The 25,866-nt window shown below is 41.2% G+C and overlaps 2 protein-coding genes across 2 annotated transcripts in view; both read right to left on the bottom strand.

Annotated features, from left to right (window-relative positions):
- The window catches only part of LOC130547607 (proton myo-inositol cotransporter), a 64,484-nt gene that overhangs the window by 19,589 nt on the left and 19,029 nt on the right, over positions 1 to 25,866 (bottom strand). Inside the window, exon 4 of the mRNA XM_057323669.1 lies at positions 5,681 to 5,789. Within this exon, the coding sequence (XP_057179652.1) occupies positions 5,681 to 5,789 (109 nt within the window). The remainder of the gene's footprint in view (positions 1 to 5,680; positions 5,790 to 25,866) is intronic.
- On the bottom strand, positions 13,284 to 14,643 carry LOC130547611 (uncharacterized). The gene is made up of 2 exons (XM_057323680.1): positions 14,537 to 14,643; positions 13,284 to 14,463 (listed from the first exon to the last, which is right to left on the bottom strand). The coding sequence occupies exon 2, from the start codon at positions 14,383 to 14,385 to the stop codon at positions 13,390 to 13,392; it is 996 nt and encodes a 331-aa protein (XP_057179663.1). The 5' UTR covers positions 14,386 to 14,463; positions 14,537 to 14,643; the 3' UTR covers positions 13,284 to 13,389.

The raw sequence follows: 25,866 nt of genomic DNA, 5'->3' as shown, positions 1-25,866 counted from the left end.
GGATTTACACTCAGCACTAAGGCAGAGACAAATGTATGTTGTATGAAAATAAACACAGAGCGAGATGCAAAGAGACAGACAGAGAGAGAGAGGTAGAGTGAGATGTGCTCCCATGAGGGCTAACCTATTTCACCAATGAAAAAACTGAACATTGCTTGGATGCTATAGTATACAAACCTATGGATACACACTCATCTGCTCATTCAAACAAATCAATCTGAATTGCTCTGTCTCAAAATGACTAATTTTGGCGCAACTAAGCGTGTTGTTAAACACCAGCACTAGCACATCAACAATGACATGACAAATATGTTTCAGACGTTGTTTTTAGCCTGTTTAAAAAATAATATTTTGATTATGCTGTTACATAATAAACATTTTATGCAAATGTTCATTTTAAATGTTCCTTACCTGTCTAGCGATGGGTGTTTATGCTCATGTTGATATAATATGTAATAGAAGTTTGTCTTTTCAAAACTTCTGCTGCGTTTTATTGAGTTACGGTGAGAGGGTTCAGAAAATGTGACGTGATAAGAGAACATGAGCATCAGTGCTCCCTGTTTTTTTTAATTGTATTTTGGAAATTTTCAGGGCGCAGATGTTTCAGTGCACTGGAATGATTTTTCAACACTTTGACATATTGAATTATGTTTGTTATAAACATTGGAATGTCGTAATCCAGCTTCAATTACGTCTGCCATGTCCACTAAAGTACATTGCGAATATTTTGTGAACAAGAGCAGGTATTTGTACTGACATATCATTTCAAAAGTGTCTCATCTGTTTACTAAATATCTGAAAAAACGTTTTCATCTAATATACTTATCTTTATAAAGAAAAGTGTATTAGATACATTTTCGTGGATCCGATTGTTACATTTTGCTTGTTTTGTTGGATGTTTTCCGTATGACCATATCTTTTGTTACATTTGAAAAAAGTAAAATGTTTGAATGAACTTATTCATATTAAGTCTTTGCCACCACCAAAATAAAATCTACTTTTTCTAATCTACAATTCTACATTTTCTAATAATATATAGAAATGCAACATCATTTTGGTGAATATATTACAAACGATTGCGGAAGTAAACAGTAAAAATATTTTTTGTTAACTTTAAAGTGGATGGCAGGTCATATGTCAATAAGATGATAAACATAATAAAACAAACACTACATACAAAAGTGATTAAACTGTTTATAGATTGTGCACTTGTTTTAAATGTCAATCTGAAAACCTTTCAAATGAACTTAATGTATTCAGAAAACCATTTTTGTTTGCAATATGCATCAGATGGTCAGTCAACAGATTGTGGTCTGATTTGGTGGATGATAAACATGAATCACACACGACTCCATGCTGATCGTCAAAACCATAGAGCGCCAGCACCGTCCATGCCACAAACGTAATAAAAAGACACAGCATGCCAGCAGCAGCAGAAACAGGCCAGCACTTTATAGCTCAAACTGATCGGTATTGCTCACTAATGACTCAAATGAGCATCCGTCTTCATTGAAAAACAGTGATTCCGGATTGTTGTGCCTGTTTTGGCAACAGGGATTAATACTTTTTTCCAGCCACAGATAAGACTCAGTTGCACGCGCACACACACTCTGTACAGGATGCCCAGACAGCTCTTCCAACATTCACACAAACTCTTCACAACCCTTGTGACTTGTTGAAACACTTTTGTACTAAAATGAAAAACATGTATGTAAAGCATTAATTAGCAATTAAGGCATATAAATAATGGTTTTGTAGGGGATGAGGTGAGTGGAGAGGAAGCATTTTGCAGGAAAGCAGACTTGTCGGTGTCTGATGAGAAGGAAGCATTAGCACAACCTAATTACACCAGCAGCATGGCCAGTGTTTCAGCCTACACGGGGATCTCATCCAGCTGCTTATCACTGATAAGGGAAATCTATTGTCCTTGTCTTTGGATGTATTAAGACGCCGAAGAGCCTTGACAATCAAATGACAGTTTTGCGTATGAATATTTACTATGCAGCTTTCTGTCAGTCACACCATTCTTCAGTCTAATATTTTGGTATAATGATGCTAAACTGTACAAAGTTTAAATGCTGTAAAAACACTCCACATCCCTTTTCTTCATATTTAGCTAATTAGCTATCTCATTAATGCTGCGTCTTGCAATTGGAAACAATTAAAACGGCCCTGGAAGACATTAGTATTAATAGTAGCTAGTGATACACATTATAATGTTGCAATATTCTCTTGTTGTTTACTGTCGGTAAACTTATTCTCCTCTCTGTTTATCATATTTCTGGCTTTAATGAGCTCTGCAACTCATGTCAATGTGTTTTAAATGACTGTTTATCTACCATTTCCTTTATTATGTCATATTTGATTAGCCGGCTTTGATTAATTTGATTAATATCTCCTGGATCAGCCTTTCAATTACACTCTAATTCAAGTACGTTATCTAACAATCTGTTTAATCCTATTCAGTCTGGTTTCTGCTCAAACCACTGAAACCGCACCACAGAGAATGACCAAACAACCTTCTCTCCTTTGTGCTGACTGTTTCACCATCCTAATGCATAAAAGTGCTGCATTCAACTCTGTCATCTCATATTCCCATACATACATGCACTAGCCATATACACATACTTTCTATAGACATCTCAGGCACTGCTTTTATAAGTGAATCTTTGACTACTCATCTTACTCAGGGTCTCCCACAGGGCTCTGTTCTTGGTCCTCTACTATGTATGTTACACTTAATGACATTATCCCCAGTGATAGGAACACCATTGTTTTACTGATTACCTTCAAATGAACATACTTATACACCTGGTACTTAGTACCCAGTACCATTTTTTTAATGTAATACTGACTTACCTATATTATTTTATTTGGTCCATCATCCTTTTGTAAAATATCTTGTTATTAATGGGGGGACTCATTTCATCCCCTCTCAAACTGTCACATTTGGCTCCCCCACCTAGCATCTTAAACTCATAAAAACTCTATTACCAAGACTGCATTTCATTCTTTATGATATTGCACATCCTTGATGGTTTGCAAATGTTGTTCCAAAAGATACACAGCAAATATTTTAATCATGAATCCTTCACAGAGCCTTTGAGTTATTAAGGCACTATACAAGGAAATCATTGTCAAATTTTGGAAAAACAAGATAATATATGCAATATATATACACCAAAAACGCCAAAAAAATCCTAAATGAGGTGCCTAGACCAAAATAATTAATGCAAAAGGAAGCCCACACACTAATAATAGAAGAGAAAGGCCTTTGTTTTACTAAAAATGGTCACATGTGACCTTTCTCAATGCCAGAACAAACTGTCTCGATTCAGAGTTGATTAAGATTTGTGTTCATGCATGTCTAACCAAATCGATATTTATAACTGGCATAAATTACCCCAAGAATTTTTTTTAGCAGTATTTACAAATGCTTCTTCTAGAGATTACGCTTTACAGATAACTTATTCCAAGTTTTTCTGTGTACAGGGGATTAACATTTTACAGAGTTGTAATGCCTGAGAAGTAGAGAATTTTGGATAAATATCGCACTGCCCATTGGGGTACTGGTATGCTGTATAAAGGTTGTGTTGATTTTCTGTTTGGCATTTTTGAGTATGTGTGTTTGTGTGTATATCTGTCAATTTTAGCTGCTATGATCTCTGTCTACACTCACTCTGAATAGATGAACTGACAACGACAGAATGATTAAACTGAAGGTGTTTGATAGATCGAAAATGTCATTTTAGGACCCATCTGTCAAGACCTGTAATCTTCCAAAATGACAGCCGAGAAAAAAGTCCACACACACAATTTTCCCCTCTCCCTCCAATAAACACTCCTCATTTTCTCATGAGAGGTTGCCTAGCAACATCACACATTCCGAGATTGTTTAAAATGCTTGAAAAGTGATCATGAAAGGAAAACCGCACTACAGCAGGGTATTTATAAAGGTTGCCTAAAATAAGAATTACAAGTACAGGCATCACTAAAAGTGAATAAATAAGGACTACATTTTAAATCAGATACACAAATCTCTCACACAAAAATTGATTGATGTGGCTGTTACTTGGGTCATCCCCAACACATTCACTGCCTTTGTTGCACCATTCCCTACATCAATTCCTTGTCATAGTTACTGATTTGATTTTGTTATATTCAGGTGTGTGTATATCATTATCGTTTGTAGTTCTGTTCTGTTTTAGTTCCTGGTCCGGTGTTATCAATATGTCGATAGCCGATGTGTATGACAAACTTGAGAGGATTCTCTCATCCCATTCTTTGGATTTATTAAAGATTACTTGGTAGTTTCATTTTTCGAGAGTGTTTATTACCACACAAGTGTCAACATGAAAATGACAAAGGGCTCATATTTTTACAGTTTTTTAAGCGTTTCATGCATTAGTAGACATGACATTTAGAACTAAATGCTCTCTCCCCAGTCTATCTAGATGATTTATTGTTTAGCAAAACTGTGAAATAAAAGCATACAGTATGTACATAGTGTATCACCTATTCAGTTATTAGGAACTAGAATAGTATTAGTAGACTTATAGACTTATTAAAGTGTCTTAAAATGTGTAGCTTTGTTTGTTGTTTGTTGCTCCTCACTTATTACAAACAGTAATAATAATCAAATCACTTTTATTGTCACATCACCACAGCACAAGTGCCTTGGTGAGTGAAATTCTTGAGAGCGTGCTCCAGAAAGTGCAGAAACAATTTACATATAGACAGTACCATTTACATACTTACAGACTTATACAGATGACAATGTGCAATATACACATACATATACTCCGTACACACAGTGTACTATTAGACATACTTACAGTTATCAATACACCATATTATACACCTTATGTACACATTCTACATTATGTACACATATATACACACAATAATATGTGAAGGTGCAGCAGATTATACATAAAATGGATACGCAAATGTCATGGATGTGCATTGGATGATATCCAGTGACAGCAGATAGCTGTTGTATTAGTGCAGTGTGATAGATTGTTGTATTAGTGCAGTATGTACGTGTAGTAATAGCAGTTTGTATTAAGTTTACCTCACTAGAGTTTGATGACAAGCTGAAGAGCAGAATAGTGAAATATCAGCCTGTTGTCTGCTATAACGTAAATAGCTGCCCGGAGGCGTTGCAAAAATGGCCACCAAGTGAATGGACTTTGTAGATATCTTTACGTCTATGAAAGCCTTCAGTTTTGATTTCATGGGTACTTTAGCAAGTCTGTTTACATATACAGTAAGCATCACAGAATTGTGGAAAATGAAAACAAAGGAAAATAATAGCTTTATTTTAAAAAGTTTGTGTGCTGTTTCTGCCTGTGTGATTTTCACTTCAAATCACCTTTTACGTAAAATTTCAATTAAGATGCTGCCTTAGAACTGTTTTTGAATTTTGAAAGAGTACATAGGTAAACCAAGGTAAAAGTAAACTTTTAAGATGCAGAAGTGTAGAATATGGCCTATTCAAATAGATATAAAGTAGGGTGAAGTCAGCTTGATTGGGACTGTTTTTGAATCATCTTAAAGTCAAGAAGGGTCCCAATCTACCTGAATTCACCCTACTTTAATTCAAGAAGCATTCATTTTACTGGCCCTGTTGAAATGAGTTTCCAAAATTACCCGAGTTAAAAGACAAAATGAGACTTACATGACCGTGTTGATGCCGGAAAGCTGTTGGAACATCTGGAGTCCGCAGCCCACGATGAGAGCGCGACGAACCGGAGGGTAGGTCAACATGCGCCAGATCACCGGGCCCTCTGTAAGCACAAAAACACATATTTACGTCAAAACATTGACCAGTTTTCTTAAAAACAAGTGACTCACACTTGCCATCACAGACATTCCCTCTGTCACCAGTACAAATACAAACATACCAAAGATTTTTGTAAAACTTGACTTTATTTAGAAACTTGTTGTTTACAAACATCTAAAAAGAGCGAAAGTGATATTTTGCAAAGTGAAAGATGTTTCAGGTCAGGGTTGTTTGTGTTAAAAAACACCATTACATTAACCGTAAACTTCAACAATGATGCTGACCAAAGAACTCTCACCTGGCAAAATCAGAAAGGCCAAATGTGCACCAGTAGTATACATTTATATTTAGCAGAAGCTATTATCCTTACAAATGAGGTAAACAATGGAAGGAATTGGAAGAACATAAGAACAACAACATAAGCCAGTAAAACTGGTCTCATATAGCCACAGTATACAAAGCTTTTAGGATTGAAGGAGTAGAAGAGAGATAGAAGTCAGAACTAATCGGTCAGGTGTTGATGGAAGAGATGTGTTTTCAGCCGATTCTTAAAGATGGCTACAGAATCTGCAGCGGGCAGATCATTCCATGAATGTGGAACAGATCCAGAGAATACGTCAAAGGCTTTTTCATTTAAACAAAATGAAAGCAACAGATTCTCAACAGATTCTTAACCTATCTCTATTACTTCTATGAGCAGACATAATTCGATATGGCTTTAATGTGGAATCCCTACACCGAACTCAACAATGACCCTGCAAGGATATGCCCTGTTAACCTGAACCAATTAATGAAATCTTCTAGATGAAAACACAGACATCAAATAATCATTACTAATGTACTGTACAGGTGCTGGTCATATAATTAGAATATCATCAAAAAGTTGATTTGTTTCACTAATTCCATTCAAAAAGTGAAACTTGTATATTATATTCATTCATTACACACAGACTGATATATTTCAAATGTTTATTTCTTTTAATTTGATGATTATAACTGACAACTAATGAAAATCCCAAATTCAGTATCTCAGAACATTAGAATATTACTTAAGACCAATACAAAGAAAGGATTTTTAGAAATCTTGGCCAACTGAAAAGTATGAACATGAAAAGTATGAGCATGTACAGCACTCAATACTTAGTTGGGGCTCCTTTTGCCTGAATTACTGCAGCAATGCGGCGTGGCATGGAGTGGATCAGTCTGTGGCACTGCTCAGGTGTTATGAGAGCCCAGGTTGCTCTGATAGTGGCCTTCAGCGCTTCTGCATTGTTGGGTCTGGCATATTGCATCTTCCTCTTCACAATACCCCATAGATTTTCTATGGGGTTAAGGTCAGGCGAGTTTGCTGGCCAATTAAGAACAGGGATACCATGGTCCTTAAACCAGGTAATGGTAACTTTGGCACTGTGTGCAGGTGCCAAGTCCTGTTGGAAAATGAAATCTGCATCTCCATAAAGTTGGTCAGCAGCAGGAAGCATGAAGTGCTCTAAAACTTCCTGGTATACGGCTGCGTTGACCTTGGACCTCAGAAAACACAGTGGACCAACACCAGCAGATGACATGGCACCCCAAACCATCACTGACTGTGGAAACTTTACACTGGACCTCAAGCAACGTGGATTCTGTGCCTCTCCTCTCTTCCTCCAGACTCTGGGACCCTGATTTCCAAAGGAAATGCAAAATTTACTTTTATCAGAGAACATAACTTTGGACCACTCAGCAGCAGTCCAGTCCTTTTTGTCTTTAGCCCAGGCGAGATGCTTCTGATGCTTCCTGCTGCTGACCAACTTTATGGAGATGCAGATTTCATTTTCCAACAGGACTTGGCACCTGCACACAGTGCCAAAGCTACCAGTAACTGGTTTAAGGACCATGGTATCCCTGTTCTTAATTGGCCAGCAAACTCGCCTGACCTTAACCCCATAGAAAATCTATGGGGTATTGTGAAGAGGAAGATGCGATATGCCAGACCCAACAATGCAGAAGAGCTGAAGGCCACTATCAGAGCAACCTGGACTCTCATAACACCTGAGCAGTGCCACAGACTGATCGACTCCATGCCATGCCGCATTGATGCAGTAATTCAGGCAAAACGAGCCCCAACTAAGTATTGAGTGCTGTACATGCTCATACTTTTCATGTTCATACTTTTCAGTTGGCCAAGATTTCTAAAAATCCTTTCTTTGTATTGGTCTTAAGTAATGTTCTAATTTTCTGAGATACTGAATTTGAGATTTTCATTAGTTGTCAGTTATAATCATCAAAATTAAATGTAATAAACATTTGAAATATATCAGTCTGTGTGTAATGAATGAATATAATATACAAGTTTCACTTTTTGAATGGAATTAGTGAAATAAATCAACTTTTTGATGATATTCTAATTATATGACCAGCACCTGTATGTGCTATTAGGTCTGTTCCTTCTGTACAATCCCAATGCACACTTCAATATATGTGTCATGGTTATGCTCTATTTTGGTTTAGTTTTCTGTGTTCTGTTCTCCTGCCTCATTTGTTCCCTTGGTTGTTAATTGCCCCACACCTGATTCAGTTTCCCTTGATTACATTTCCCCATGTATTTAAGCTCTGCGTGTTCCTCAGTTTGTTATTCATGGTTATGTGCTTTGTGGGCTTCTTTGGATTTCTTAGGCTTCATTAAACTATTCCGTTTTGGATTATACTTCGCTTTTCACATTTGCCACACTTCCTTACTCCACTCTGTAACAGATATACCACCCTTATTTAAGCCATAATGTGACATGATGTCAATCAAAAGGTTTTCAATCTGTTACAGTGCCACAGTGTTAACAGTCAACAAGAGAGTTGGCCTACAGTATGTATAACTTTTTTTGTACTGCGCAACGCATTTTGAGTACTTAAAGGCTTTGAGAAATGGCAAAATGTTCTCGAACGCTTTTCAGAATCAACAATAAGTAGGGCCTACAATTAGCACAACAAAGGCTACATACAATGAAAATTCTACCAGTGTAACCACCTCCTTACATGTAGGGGAACTGTTGCTTAGTGCTGAGAGTGTTTCTGTTTTTGCTCATGAGAAATATTACACTGTAAAATTATCAATAGCTTTGGTTACATAAACAGTTTTTTGAAACTAGCCTCCAAACAGCAAAAGCCTCAGATTGTGAGAGAAACCTATTGCATGTTTTTATGGAAAGCGATGGCCGGTTATTCCTCTGAGACATCGGCTGATTTGATTACTGCTCCAAATTCAGATTCATGAACTGCATTTAACAAGACTGTCCAGAGGAACAGCGCTTTTAATGTGGTGTTGAGTTCATCCACTCAGACCTGCAATTTTTACTTACAAATAAAGCTGGATAAACATCTGTGTGTCCTTTTAATCGAATCACAGCAGGAGCACAGTAACTAAGGAAATAGGAGAAACATTGTTCCCAGTACTGAGGATTTTTTTATGGAAGAAAGCATGTAAAGTTATCATTTATCCAATAATTTAGTCTCTTTTCAGACATATATTCTATAAATAGTAATCAATGGCAGATTTGGCTCTTTCAAGGAACAACTTTGTGTCTTTAAATGAGTAGCGTAGTAGTTGTGAATAATGTAATAGATACCACATGACAATGCCATCTGGCCTACCCAAATAATGAAATTGAGACATAAAATGGAGACTTGTGGGTGGACTATTATAATTTGTGCCAGTAAGCACCTAGCCAGAACACCCTAGAACAGTGGCCGCCAACCCATCGATCGCGATCGACTGGTCGATCTTTGAGACGTTACTTGTCGATCCCCGAAAGTAGGCTAATACGAAAATGGAGAGACAAATATATTGTGCCTGATCAATGTCCAGTTTTGCAAGCGCATCTCTCTTTCTCTTCATTCAGTGGTTGTATGTTTTTAAGTTCTGCATTAATCTTTTCATGGCTGTATAAATAATGATTCCCTGGCCTGCGTGAGTTTTTAATGCGACCGTTATCATTAATCACATTTCATTGTGATGCGCGACTGCGCGTGATCGCTCTTCAGTGTTTCTAATGTCGGTGGTCAGTGATCAAACGCGAAATGAGACTCGCGCATGCACTGGCGTAACTGTCATTTGGAGGTCACTATGCTGTTGCGGTGCATTACGCTTAAAAACAGTTTATTCATATGACATAAAAATGTCACTTGTTCGTTGGCGTTTTTGTGCTTTTACACTGGATGCGCAAGCAAGCGCCGCGGTTTCATACTGTCCGCGTATCTGGAATCGCGGCTCTCTGTCTTCAGCGAATGTAACTTACGAGTGTGAGCAACGGGATATGGTGAGAAAGCGTCGCATTTTAATGTTGAGTTTGTCTGAAAGACAACATCGGTCTATTCACAAAGTTGTAATAGTGAATGATCCGCGGGTCTGTCAGTGATGGTAAACTGCACCAGTACTATCTCATGCGGGAGATGACATCTCCTGCTGATATCCTATTTATGTTTTCAATTAGCCTAATATGATAGCCCATTCCATACTACTACCTTTAGCTATTTTTGAAACAGATACTTATTACCAAGACATTATTAGACGGGTAAAAGTAAATAGATAAATGATTTAAAATAAATAATTAACGTTGTTGTTATTATTAGGCCTATTTATAACATTTCCATCTATATGATGTATTTACTTAATAAAAGTAAACTAAATAAATGCATCATAAAGAACAAATCTTTATACAGTAAATACCTAAATAATTAGGGTCTTGTTAAACTTATTCTAAACCTCGTTTTAATGTCAAGCTGTCATGTATGAATTAAAGTCCTTGAACTGGTGTTTGAATGGTGTTTTTCACCTCATTATGGCACACTGAAAGTGGCAACTCTACATGTTACAGAGTTTGCTTAGTTGCATCTGAAAAGTGGAACAAAGAATTTCAGGTAATTCAAATAGACCCACAATTATAGACTAAATAAAAGGCCTCAAGCAGGAGGTTCAATTGGGTGTTTTTATTTTCAACTTTTTGAATGGTAGANGAGGAAGGGCGGATGAGTCCGGAGTTCAATGACTCACGAATGTACTTTACCATGGCCTCTCTTTCAGGACCTGAAAGGGAAAATAACCGACCCCTAGGCGGAGAAGTGCCCGGGAGGAGATCTATGGCGCAATCGTAGGGTCGATGCGGAGGTAGAGACGTGGCGCGGGACCTGCTGAACACGGTACGCAGATCGTGGTATTCCCCGGGGACTCCGGTCAGGTCGGTGACATCCACCTGAAACACAGGAGACAAAGACACAGGCGAAGGAGCAGGACCAAGACAAGACACATGACAAGCAGGGCTCCAGGACAAAATAGATGTGTTAACCCAATCAATGTGAGGATTATGTTGTGACAACCATGGATGCCCTAAAACCAGAGGGGAGGTGGGGGAATCGAGGATGTACAACCTAATCTTCTCACAATGATTACCCGATAGAAATAGGCTTACGTGTGGAGTGGTGTGAGTGACTGAAGAAAGCGGCAGCCCCGTCAGCGTCACAGCAGAGAGGTGTGGATGCAAGGGGATGATAGGAACTCCCCACGCTCGGGCTGTGGATCTATCCAGAAAGTTCCCCTCTGCTCCGGAATCGACGAGAGCTTTACCGGCATGGGTACGTCCTTCGTAAGAAAGGCGAAACGGCAGTGTGGTGCGCAGAGTCGAAGAGGTTCTTGTGATGGCGCCCACCCGGACTCTCCGTTCTACGGGTGGGCGCTGGCTTTTACCGGACACAGAGCCACCTGATGGCCCGCCTTTCCACAATAAAAACAGAGTCCTTGGGAGAGACGTTGCTGCTTCTGCGCGGAAATCAGATGTGAACGTCCGATTTGCATTGGCTCGGGTTCCGGTGGTGATTGGAGTGCAGCAGCGGCGCTCCGGTCAGATTCACGTCCGTTCTCCCGATTAGGATCCCGACGACGCCAGGCAGGCGGGGAGGTGTTGCCCCGGCGACGGGCATTGATGCGACTCTCAATCCGCAAGCACAGGTTAATGAGTTCCTCCAGATCCCGGGGTGGATCGAGTGCCGCGATCTCATCAGCAATATCTCCTGAGTTGGTAGATAACGGCACGGTGAGTCGAGGATAGATAGCCGGTGCTGAGAGTTGGGCGGAAGCGCCTGGCGACCTCACCCGACTCGAGACCGCGCTGGCAGGTTGGGGGAAATGCTGCGCCTGGAGAGGTAGCAAGGGAATCCCTCCCAGAGAAGATGTCCGACAAAGGTGATCACTGACCGGAGCGCCAAAGCAAGCTGCTGAAAGAGGCAGACCAAAAGAAGGAGCGTGGAGAACAAGGAAGGTAAGCAAATAAGACTGGATACAAGACACGACTAGACAAGACTAAGGCTGAGATACTTGAGACAAGAAAAACTAAACAGAAAACTTAACATCAGCAGGCGAGCCGCAGCTACACCTGGGGCAGTCTGGGGCAGAAAAATCCACAACGAACAGACACTGGACAAGAAACACTGAGGGAGTTATAAAGAGAACGTAACGAGGAGATCATAACCAGGTGTGGAGTAATTAAGGAAACGATAATGAGTGAAGTGCCAACAGGCGTGTGAACACAGAGTGGAAAAACACCAGTGCAGGGGAAGTCATACGGAAACACGAGGGTGGGGCAAATGACGCAGACACAAGCACGAAGCCAGCTAAAAGCTCGGTGACAGCCAAGTGCTTGACAAAAACAAAACAATCCCCGTGCCAGAAGATGACCCGACCAGGCCGTAACAGTACCCCCCCACCAGCGCCCCTAGGCGCTTAAGGGGAGGGCTCACCTCGTCTCCGGTGGAAGTCCACGATCAGCGACCGATCCAACACGTCCCGCGAAGGAATCCACGACCTTTCTTGTGTGCCATAGCCCTCCCAGTCCACCAAATACTGAACGCCCCGGCCGCGGATGTCCAGGAGTCTTCTTACAGTATAGACTGGGACCCCATCCACCAGCCGCGGGGGAGGGGGGGTGGGCCGAGAACTGGCTGGGTTAAGAGGAGAGGTGACTGCCGGTTTGACCCTGGATACATGGAACACAGGGTGGACTCGACCAAGGTTGGGAGGAAGCTTGAGACGTACGACCACTGGATTAACCACCTTGGTGATCCGGAATGGCCCAATGAACCTGGGTGCCAGCTTACGAGAAGGCACCCGGAGAGGCAGGTCCTTGGTGGAGAGCCATACCCGTTGACCACACACGTAGGCGGGGGGAGAGATCCGGTGGCGGTCCGCCGCTGCTTTGGTTCTCAGCGTGGTTTGGGCCAAAACCTCTCTGGCCTTCGTCCAGATACGGTGGCATCGCCGGACAAAGGCCAGAGCTGAGGGAACCGCAGCGTCGAGTTTCTGGGAAGGAAACAGAGGAGGTTGGTATCCGAGAGAACACTCAAACGGGGACATACCTGTGGCTGAGACGGGAAGGGAGTTGTGAGCGTATTCCACCCAAGAGAGCTGTTGGCTCCAGGAACCGGGATTACTAGATGTCAGACAGCGGAGCCTGCGTCCCAGCTCCTGGTTGGCTCGCTCGCATTGCCCATTAGTCTGAGGGTGGTAACCTGACGACAGACTCGCTGAGGCCCCGATCTGACGACAGAATTCTTTCCAAAACCGGGAGATGAACTGAGGACCCCTATCGGACACGACGTCCACCGGAAGGCCATGTAGGCGGAAGACGTGGTCCACCATCAGTTGAGACATCTCTCGGGCGGATGGGAGCTTGGGAAGAGGGATGAAATGGGCCGCCTTGGAGAATCGGTCCACCACTGTGAGAATTACAGTGTGTCCACTCGACAGGGGAAGGCCAGTCACAAAATCCAGGGCGATGTGGGACCATGGCCGGGAAGGGGTGGGAAGGGGACGAAGCAGACCCGTGGGAGGATGGCGGGCGGTCTTGCTTTGCGCACAGACAGGGTAAGCCAACACAATCTGTCTGACATTGTTGGAGACCGACGGCCACCAAAACCGCTGACCCACAGAAGCCAGGGTTCCCTTGATTCCTGGATGGCCGACCAGCCTGGACGAATGACACCACTGGAGAACCTTCGGACGCAGCGAGACGGGAACAAAAAGACGACCCGCCGGACACTTCCCTGGTATTTGCACCCAGCGACCGGCCTCCTCTACCCGCCTCTCGATTCCCCATGCCAGGGACCCGAGGTCCCCCCTTGGTGGAGGTCAACGCGGTGAGCGGTGCGGCCACTTGGCCAAAGCCCCGGATGAATCGCCTGTAAAAGTTGGCGAACCCCAGGAACCGCTGCAGTGCTTTACGAGAGTCGGGAACTGCCCACATGGCGACAGCCTTGATCTTAGCGACGTCCGGTTCTATGCCCCGGGGTGAGACCACGTGACCAAGGAACGAAACCGTATCGGAGTGGAATTCGCACTTCTCCGCCTTAACGAATAGTTGATTCTCCAATAGACGTTGGAGGACCCTCCTGACATGTCGGGTATGTTCCTGGAGAGACTGGGAAAAAATCAAAATGTCATCCAGGTACACAAAGACAAAGCGATTAATCATGTCGCCCAGCACGTCGTTAACGAGGCCCTGGAAGACGGCGGGAGCATTGGTCAGCCCAAAGGGAAGAACCAAGTACTCGTAATGTCCCGATGGTGTGTTGAAAGCCATCTTCCACTCATCCCCCTCGCAAATGCGCACCAGATGGTAGGCGTTGCGGAGGTCTAGCTTAGTGAAGACCCGAGATCCCTGTAATAATTCAAAGGCAGACGACATTAAAGGTGTAAGGGGTATTTATTCTTTACCGTAATTTCGTTCAAACCTCGATAGTCGATACAAGGACGCAGGGAGCCGTCCTTCTTCTGTACGAAGAAGAACCCCGCGCCGGCCGGCGATGAGGAAGGGCGGATGAGTCCGGAGTTCAATGACTCACGAATGTACTTTTCCATGGCCTCTCTTTCAGGACCTGAAAGGGAAAATAACCGACCCCTAGGCGGAGAAGTGCCCGGGAGGAGATCTATGGCGCAATCGTAGGGTCGATGCGGAGGTAGAGACGTGGCGCGGGACCTGCTGAACACGGTACGCAGATCGTGGTATTCCCCGGGGACTCCGGTCAGGTCGGTGACATCCACCTGAAACACAGGAGACAAAGACACAGGCGAAGGAGCAGGACCAAGACAAGACACATGACAAGCAGGGCTCCAGGACAAAATAGATGTGTTAACCCAATCAATGTGAGGATTATGTTGTGACAACCATGGATGCCCTAAAACCAGAGGGGAGGTGGGGGAATCGAGGATGTACAACCTAATCTTCTCACAATGATTACCCGATAGAAATAGGCTTACGTGTGGAGTGGTGTGAGTGACTGAAGAAAGCGGCAGCCCCGTCAGCGTCACAGCAGAGAGGTGTGGATGCAAGGGGATGATAGGAACTCCCCACGCTCGGGCTGTGGATCTATCCAGAAAGTTCCCCTCTGCTCCGGAATCGACGAGAGCTTTACCGGCATGGGTACGTCCTTCGTAAGAAAGGCGAAACGGCAGTGTGGTGCGCAGAGTCGAAGAGGTTCTTGTGATGGCGCCCACCCGGACTCTCCGTTCTACGGGTGGGCGCTGGCTTTTACCGGACACTGGACCACCTGATGACCCGCCTTCCCACAATAGAAACAAAGTCCTTCGGAGAGACGTTGCTGCTTCTGCACGGAAATCAGATGTGAACGTCCGATATGCATTGGCTCGGGTTCCGGTGGTGATTGGAGTGCAGCAGCGGCGCTCCGGTCAGATTCACGTCCGTTCTCCCGATTAGGATCCCGACGACGCCAGGCAGGCGGGGAGGAGTTGCACCGGCGACGGGCATTGATGCGACTCTCAATCCGCAAGCACAGGTTAATGAGTTCCTCCAGATCCCGGGGTGGATCGAGTGCCGCGATCTCATCAGCAATATCTCCTGAGTTGGTAGATAACGGCACGGTGAGTCGAGGATAGATAGCCGGTGCTGAGAGTTGGGCGGAAGCGCCTGGCGACCTCACCCGACTCGAGACCGCGCTGGCAGGTTGGGGGAAATGCTGCGCCTGGAGAGGTAGCAAGGGAATCCCTCCCAGAGAAGATGTCCGACAAAGGTGATCACTGACCGGAGCGCCAAAGCAAGCTGCTGAAAGAGGCAGACCAAAAGAAGGAGCGTGGAGAACAAGGAAGGTAAGCAAATAAGACTGGATACAAGACACGACTAGACAAGACTAAGGCTGAGATACTTGAGACAAGAAAAACTAAACAGAAAACTTAACATCAGAAGGCAAACCACAGCTACACCTGGGGCAGTCTGGGGCAGAAAAATCCACAACGAACAGACACTGGACAAGAAACACTGAGGGAGTTATAAAGAGAACGTAACGAGGAGATCATAACCAGGTGTGGAGTAATTAAGGAAACGATAATGAGTGAAGTGCCAACAGGCGTGTGAACACGGAGTGGAAAAACACCAGTGCAGGGGAAGTAATACGGAAACACGAGGGTGGGGCAAATGACGCAGACACAAGCACGAAGCCAGCTAAAAGCTTGGTGACAGCCAAGTGCTTGACAAAAACAAAACAATCCCCGTGCCAGAAGATGACCCGACCAGGCCGTAACACTCTGAGCATAGCTTACCAGCTTGAACCATTTTATTTGATGACAATGCAATTTACTTTTGAGCCCTAACACAATGGAAATACCCAATTACAATACCTATAACACTAGGCAGAAAACCATCGCAATTGCAAATTATGCTGAAAACAATTATAGTGTGCCCATTCATAGTGTTTATATAGTGATATGCGCTTATTTCAGTCGACATCATAATACACATCAATTACTGTTACATGATCTTCTTACAGTAAAATGTACAAACACAACAAGCACAGCACTTAAAAAAAAATCTTGTTTGGACCAAAAATGTTGTTCTGCTCTAGGGATCTTGAAAAAAGCTGCAGAATATTGATAGGTAGCTGGAGAACTGGTCTTAGGGAAGCCTTGCGCCGTTAGGTTGATTTACGGATTATTGGACGCATTTTTATGGGCCATTCACGTTTATTTGTGTATTCAAAAATAGCTAGAAGGAGCTTCAACGTATTAGGACAGAATGGATATCATATCGCATGCTCTCGTATTACTTTAACCTAGTAAAGGGGACATACCTGCAAGGCAATATACATGTACTGTGTAAACCTGTTTAACTGGACATTTCCCATATTTACTGCTGATCTACTATTAACTTTTACAACATTATTGTGCTAACTGAAAAGGCACTGCAAAGTGATTCCCAAACAGTATTTAGGACCTTTCAACGCCAAACACCAAACTATACAGTATTAGACAAGCACCAGCTGACCAAGTAAATAAACACATAAATAATGGTATTGCCAAAGAACAGACAAAATCCCTGCCAGCTATATCTGGATCGATTCAAAACTACTAGCCACAAAAAGGCAGCCAGCTACATCATTCATAAATCTCTAATCAATCATGTGCCCACATTAATCGGACTACAAGTTGCTTATAACTTGACTGACCACTTCTGATTCACTTTAATGGATGAGCAAAGAACGCCAGTTCTGGTTTTAATACACACTATGGCAACAAAGAAACAATGAAAAAATCGCCTTTAGTCAAGCCGATGTCTCTTTCATGTGCTTCTGACAAAGAATCAGGTGAACTGGTTGCCAGGCATCCCCAGTTAAGTTCACCAAGCCCAGCTACAAAGATTCGCCCCGGCAGCTGGGTAGTTATCAGAGAGTGCCCTGGGCAAATGGTTGCTAGGAAGCTAGACGTACCCTGGAGACGAGAGTACGGTCTCGCTCTAGCTTTCTCTCGCTTTTTCTTTCACTTTCTCTCATCTCATAGTCTACAAGCTTTGTTTCTTAGACCTCAGCCAGGCTTGAAAAAAGGAAGTCTACACACAAAGGACGTCCTCATTATCGTGTCCTGAAATTATATGCAAAAAAAATGCAATACAGATAAAAAGCGCTTTCACTCTTTTAACTTGCATGTTCAAAGTGTTGCATATGGGTACAGGTTGTATAAGGTTATGATTACAGTACATTCTGAAGAAGAGATGCTGTAGACATTTGTGGTGGACTGCTGCAGGGTGCACGCATGCAGTTTATTATTCAGGAGTTGAGTATACGTTTGTGAAATACAATAAGAGACTCATTTTAGCACCTTTAAGATCTATTGAAAAAAGCCACATTAAACCCACAACCAGGATTTATTGTTTTAATCAAGTGACCACGCTAAAAAAATTAGAAATATTCTGACTTAATGAATACATTTCTGCATGTTCCACCATTTGCATTCTGTTTTGCACTGTTTTGGCTGACCGGGGGGCTGCTGACATCAGCTTAAGAATTTCAAGTTTTTGTATTTATTAATATGACTTTAAAATGTAACATTCTGCTAAATTTATTTATTATTACAAATAGGAATTTATAGTCCGTATAATATTTGACCAGTGTTTCTCTCTACTTTATCTTAAATGTGTGCTTCTCTGTGATAACCATGCTGTGTGTGCGCGTGCTTATGCGTGTGCGTGCTTGCATGTGTCAGTGCATGTGTATTTTGTGCTCTGTGCGTGTGGAGTTGTGTTTTAGGCATGTGGGTGTGTATGAACCTGTGTGCGTGTCAGTTTTCTGTATGTGTTCACATGTGTTTTTACTTGTATAACTTTAATGTTTTGCTTATAGTCAATATGTTTCATCTACAGCTGCTTTGTAACAATGAAAATTGTAAAAAGCGCTATATAAATAAAGTTGACTTGACATGTAGATGTGCTGAACGCTATTACCAAAACTGACTGAGCAGCATCGAGTAAAATGCAAAACTAGTTGTGCAAGTAGTCCATTATTCTAGACATCGATGACATTAAAAGGAGAGCAAACAAAACTTTTGTTTAAGTCTCCTCAGATATTACTTATGAGAAAAACAACCAGAAATCTCACAAAGGAGAGTTTTAGAAGATATATTTGTATGTTAGTTAGTTAGTTCACCCAAAAATGAAAATTCTTTAATTCTTTAACACTTTTGATATAGGCTATTAAAATAACATGGGCTAACTAATATAGAGGGTATGCAAGTGTCATCACTTTCCCATGTGATTACCACGTGAACACGCCCGCTTGAGAGGTAAAACGCTCGGCAAAATGAATGATTATAATATCAGGAAACGCCATTCCGCGCAACATTTGAGTGTCCAAGAACACCTGATTCCTTTGTAAGTCGTAAGGTAGTCGTAATTATCACCGTCGAGTCCAGTTGCTTGTAATTTCTGCAAATAATTGCGCTTTTTAGTCCCGGTTTCTTTGTTTCTTCTATTGAAAGCAACCATTTTTTGTTTTACCACTCAAGGGAGCGTGTCCCGGGGTGTCCCGGCATGTTCACGTGGGAAAGTGACGTTAACGCATTCCCTCTATAGGCATCTAATATTATTTCAAACTTATAAAGAAGCCTTTGGAAGCTATTTAAAGAAAAGAAGATATCTATATAATATGGATGGATATTACTGTATACACAGTATATTATAATATAGATGGATTTATATTTTTAGATATCTGTAGTGTGTAAATGTCTACAGTGGCAGTGTTTCAAAGCAATATACATACAGTATACTTTGATAGTGCAAACTAAAAAATGCTAAAAGGTGGAACATCTCCAAGGACAAATACTAGATCTACAAGCACAACTTTACTAATACTACCAATGCAAAGGTGTGAATGGACAGTCTAAGAAATGACTAAGGAAGTCTAGTATTGTTACAGTTTAGTTCAATTCCCTCCCTGTGTTCCATCCCCATGCGGTGTGAGACCTTCTAAGGGTGTAAACATGTTTCTTGAAGTTCCCTTCTACGTCATTATCCCGAGCCCATAAGGAGGCTCGGTCATAACGCAAAGAATCATGGGGCGCGAAGTGTCCATCAGTTGTACCCTTCGAAATCCTTCATTCTGAAGGGCCCTTGGAAGTGACCAGTTACGAGCACTTCGGTTCGGAACGACCTTTCAGTGTGGTGACCATGATTGTTTGATGATTGAAGTGCCCTTTGGAGGGCAAAATATCCCATTTGGAACGCACTGTTTGACTGTTCTTGTGTTTCCTGTCCTTTAATCAAATCTTACCTTAATTAGTTCCTCATCAGTTTCCTTAGTTACCTGTTGTGTCATGATTAGTTTCCATAGCTACCAATTATGTTCAGCTGTCTTGTTTAGTTCCCTCTTTAATCCACATGTTTATACTCTCCTTGTTTATTTTGGGGTGGTTTTGAGTTTGGATGGTAAATTTTATATGAAAAGTGTTGTTCTTGTTCATGCTTGTAAAGAGTACATGACACCTGTCACGTCGCAATTTTTTAAATGTTGCTAGGTAACCACCGAAACAGCTGTCCTGTCAGTCAAGGATTATAGCGCGAGCGCTCTAGTTGCTGTAAACTGTCATATTATCAGAAACTTTAAAAAGGCATAAGCAGAGGGTGCTTGCTCTGACCTTGCTCGGTTAACCCGCGTCAGCCAACACAAGTTTCTCCTTCATCATTGCAGTTTCAACTCAACTCAGCTTTATTTATATAGCGCTTTTTACAATTTTCATTGTTACAAAGCAGCTGTACATAAGACATATTGATTATAAGCAAAACAATTACAGTTGTACCTGCAAAAACAAGAAAAAGTGGAAAACAGAAGACAGACATACCCACATACAGTTTCCTGTAATACACCTGTAAAATTGCGTTTTCCCATTTTAAGAATATATCTAAACTACGTCATATGCTGTCAATGTCAGATGCAGAGAAGTTAATTCATGCATTCATGACATCAAGACTAGATTACTGTAATGCACTGTTATGTGGTTGCCCTGCAGGCTTATTACAAAAACTCCAACTGGTCCACTATAAAGCCACTACTGGTCCAATGGTTAATTACTAATGGTTTCCATTAGAATTTTAAAGTTTTACTTAATTAATATTGCATATAGGAATTTATAGTCTGTTTAATATTTGACCTGTGTTTCTCTCTCCTTTATCTTAAATGTGTGCTTTCACTGTGTGTGTCTGTGTGCGTGCTTGTCTGTGTGTGTGTGTGTGTGCGTGTGCGTGCTTGTTTGTGTGAGTGTGTGCATGTGTGCGCTTCCGTGTGTGTGTGTCTATGTCTATGTGAGTTAGTACGTGTGCATATTGTGTGTGTGGAGTGTTTTGTATGTGGGTATGTATGTCTTCTGTGTTTTCACCTTTTTCTTGTTTTTACAGGTATAACTTTAATTGTTTTGCTTATAGTCAATATGTCTCATGTACAGTTGCTTTGTAACAATGAAAATTGTAAAAAGCGCTATATAAATAAAGTTGATTTGAGTTTCCGGACGTTTCAAGCAACTTTAAAGTTCCGTCACCACATCCACCTCTCCTCAGGTGCTCAGAGCGCTCCGCCAAAAATGCAAGGTGTATCAAGCGCGCAAAGCGCTCCCTGCCAACTGAAAACAATTCAAAAGAGTCGTGTCTAACAGCAAAAAACGCGTTCTGTCTGAACGACCCTTAAGTTCACCATATATATTGCATGGGGTACATTAGCCAAAATGGAATTTGCAACCACATCACAATGTCTTAAATGTCTATGTAAGGTTTGAGATTAGTTCCAAAAATGAAATTACATTCTCCATGTGAACAGGCAGTTAATGTCATGAAGCGAGAGGGCACACGAGAACAAGGACAGAGGACCCAATCGCAGACAGCGGGTAAGGGGTAACAAGGACTTTAATACGAGAACAACCGTGAAACAAAAACCAACGAGGGGGTAACAAAACAAAACAGCTAGGGTAGGAAAGGGAACATAAACAGGAACATCGACTCACTACCCTAACTAGACTAGACTATATATATATTACATAAGACATGACTACAATTAACTAGACTAGACTTACATACACTTCAAAACACGACGGGTGACAAGGACACAGGGCAAACCACTCCACACAAACGACAATGATCCAACACAAGACAGAAGACACAGGGGCATTAAATAACGGGACAAATCAAGAGGGGACAGGTGTGGGGCATGAAATCATAATGAGCACTAACGAGGAAACAAGAGGGAAGGAACAATGACGAAACCGGAGAGAGCATATGGAAGGCCAACAGGGCCAGAATGCCTCTCTCCACATGAAACAAGAGGTTCTGTCATGATTCTGCCACTAGATCAAGAAAAGCAAGACAAGATGGGGCAGAACCATGACAGTTAATGCTAAAAGATTTAGCATTCAGAAAAGTCACAGGTTTTGTCATTTAAGGTTATGCTTTTATGGCCTTTTGAAAGGAGAGATCTATATGTTCCCTGATGAACAGTGACATTTAGCTGGTATGAAGTGAAAAAAGCATCCCTGATGCAATGAACAAAAGCATATTGTTTGGAAATGGCATCCTGTGGCTTGTGGTGGTAAAAAGCTTCCAACAGAAAGAGGAAGGAGTAAAACTAGAAAAGGAGACCCAGTTTGTTGGTCAGTTCGCATGAAATTTGTTCACTGCAATACTTAAAAAAACATGTGCTGACATAAGTCCGAAATCATGTTTTGACTACACCACCTATATAGTCTGTAGATCTTGAACAGGGATATAGGCTATGTCTCAATCAGTTCAATAATTAATGCACCGACCAAAGGAGTGCCTTTCTTGGTCTGTCTCGATGTCAAAATCATTCATTTACCAAATAACAATGTAACTTGCTGCTTAATCATAAATTATTTAAACTACGTTGGGTCAACAATATAGCTGATGATGTCACATAGGTGGTGAAGTAATGTTAGGCCGCAAGAACCGACAAACGGATGACATCACATTACCCCGAGAGAGGTACCCCGACTATACGCTTTTTAATCACTCTCGTGGTAAAGTGATGCCATCCACCAGTCGGTTCTTGCGGTTGCGGCGCAGCATGAAGTCGAACAAGTCTAATGTCTACAAATGAATACATTCAGAATTAATGTCAGATTATTGCTGTGAATGATGAACGTGGCATCTCAATACTACTTTTGTTATCCTCTTTTGTTTTTTTATTCATTTGCAGGTTTCCCGAGGTTAATTATCTTCCTAATCATAAAACCTCAACTATTGTACAGAATCTTTATTTTTCTTGCATAGTACTAAATACTGATTACATCACAAAAAAATCCCTGCAGCCCTGAAAATACTTTTCTTTGTAATTATGTAGAAGCAATGTTTTTTGTGTAAAAATCAAAAAGGTTAGCCAACAGCACCCTGGATTATAATGGAGGTACTGCTGTACTCTGACTTTCATTTAATATTAAATGAATATTGAGAAAAATTCTGCAGGGGGATAAAGGTCCTTTCTCTCATTTTATCCTCACCATCACTTTAAATAGAGATATGATGTGAATTTTGAAGCAGGACCACCACACAGTCTAGTCTTAAATGAGTGCAGTATATTGTCATACTAGGGATGTAACGGTATCAACATTTCACAATACGATAGTACCTCGATATGAAGACTACGATACGATATTTATTGAATTTTGTGCAGGAAAAAAAACAAAACAAATGAAGACTTGGAAAAATGTGGTATAAGTGTTTATTAAACTATGACTGAACAAAGATCACATTTATTATTTTTAGATTAGGTAATTTTAAAGTGCAAAGAACAGTAATATAATAGCATAAAAATTAATAACATAAAAATTGAGAACATGAAAAAATTAAAATGAAAAAAGTTTGAGTTGTTTGTCAACTTTTAACAACTCACAACCAGTCAGGTACTCGCCTCATTCACTGCTTCACTCACACACTCACCTCATTCACTGCTTCACTCACTCATGTAACAAATGGCTCTTCATATTAGTCGTATTCCCCGAATTGTACTTCACCGCAGTCTGGCAGTGTCTGCATATTGTTTTTTGTCTGTCCGTCACCTTTTCTCGTTTCTTGTTACGGGAAAACCGAAACGCTTCCACACATGCGATTTATAATTCGCTTTAGCTTCAACTAGAGGTGGGAGGAATGGCCAAAAATCTATTTCAAGGAATGAGTAATTTTATTTCACGGTAACGATATATTTCATGAAACAATCTCCCATTATAATTTTATATTTTAAACCTCATTTTTCTTAGATTGATTTAACTAATTTATTTATTACAGTTCATTTAAATGCTCACCATAGTTAAAATGTAGGTAAGTTATGAAAATGTACTAAAGATATCAAATTAAGTTCTGATAATCAGATGTATTATTTATTCATATTTATCTTCTGGCTATATCATATGTATACAGTAGGAAGACAGACAACATATAACAATAAAGTATGAATATGCACAAACAATGAGAGTACAGTATATGACTAAACTGGTGTTCATGGGGTCTGTACTGTAGGTCTTTATCGCTCTTCACTCTCTATTAGATGAGCACTTTTAGTGTGTTGCGACTCTCTGTCTTTAGGTTAGTTTATTCTCGGGCTTGTTTTTGCACTGCGAGTCTCTGGTGACTCCTCACGCGTCTCCCAAAACTGGAGGTAGAAGCGCGTCACATCAAAGCGCTCACGCGCATCATCGCGCATTTCAACGCAGTTTCACCTTGGTTCGCCTGAAGTTAAACTTTATAAAACTATTAACAGCTTTTCAAAACAACCTGACTTCTGAAATACGTGTTGAGAATGAGCTTTTTTAAATGCTGGCGCAGATCCCTGCACGAGCACTGCGGGTGAGAGAGAACACGCCGGACTGGAGCGCATCACTAAACTACAGACTGAAAGAAGGTCAAAAGAATGTTTGATACGTTCATTTGTTACGGGTGGATTAATTCATTAGTTTTTTTGAGAATAGCGCCTAATTTGCAGAGTGCCGAGTTAACCACGCCCACTTATTTACATTCCGCGGAATACATGGAATAGAAAAATCTCTTACGGTTGACATTTTATTCCGCGGTAACAGAATATTCATTCCGCCCAGCCCTAGCTTCAACAATTTGTAAATCCGTTTCTATGCCACTAGCGGCATCCGCCATTTTCGCTCAACTTGATCTGTAGGGCGGCAGCAGAGCGCAGAGGATGATGGGCACACATGGGTTGATGGGAATTGTAGTTCCCGCTTCCCTCAACTCGCTCCATTTGGCTGAAAAAACTACACTTTGCCTGGAAGATCTATCGTCATGCGACCACGATAGTATCGGGAAAAAATGCTATCGCGATACTTCGATATTTACAATACCGTTACATCCTTATGTCATACCATAACCAGTTTCACATGATAACCATTTATACATATTAGAATGATTATTGGTTATTATTATGATTAATTATGTATAATTAATTATGAGCATTAGCTACACTGTAATAACTAATCAATATGACATCAAGCATCATTTTCAAGAAAACATTTTCACGTTTAATAACGCTAATTTAAACTATACATGCTTAAAAGATCTATACATCTATTTTCCAAAAGAATACTTCAGTATTGTCTCAAAATGTAATTTAATCTACATTCTATATTCGGTATTCAGCAATATTCAATCTTACATCCTGATCTTCAGGCCATCTATACAAATCCAGTTTTCCAATGACATCATCAGCTATTACATGTAAACTCTTCATGAATAAAAATAAGTGAAACGATATGGTAATCTATAGCCCTCTTTTTATGGTTTTGAAAAAAATTGAATAATAATCGAATTATTCAAGATTTGTAAGACATCATTCAATTGTGTTTTTCAGCTTCCCACAATCATAAATCATAAATGTCATCCAAATGGCAAAATTAGCAATGAGGAACATATCTGGCAAGATATTATCGATGCGACAGTATTCGCCAGCCAGAGGCAGAGTGTGTGTGTTCATATGTCATACCTGTAGTCATTGTGACTGCCCAGTTGGGAAATTTACACTAAAAGGTTATCAAAGCGAAAGACCATTTAAAAGGATGCAACCAAAGAAAGTAATACAGTGGCCTTCTACAACCACAGGCAATATAGACTGGCCATATTTTTACCGGGAGCATTGTAATATAAAGTGAAGCATAGTAAATTGAACAGACATAACATGGCAAACATCACAGACCTACTGAATGCATCATTACAGTACATTCTGTTATTTGGTCTCATTAATATAACACTAAAAGCCAGAGCGACAATCTTCTAACATTA

Source organism: Triplophysa rosa, linkage group LG24 (genome assembly GCF_024868665.1).
Source record: "Triplophysa rosa linkage group LG24, Trosa_1v2, whole genome shotgun sequence".
Classification (NCBI taxonomy): domain Eukaryota; kingdom Metazoa; phylum Chordata; class Actinopteri; order Cypriniformes; family Nemacheilidae; genus Triplophysa; species Triplophysa rosa.
Note: the sequence above shows the minus strand (reverse complement) of the source record. Positions and strands in the feature narration are given on the sequence as shown.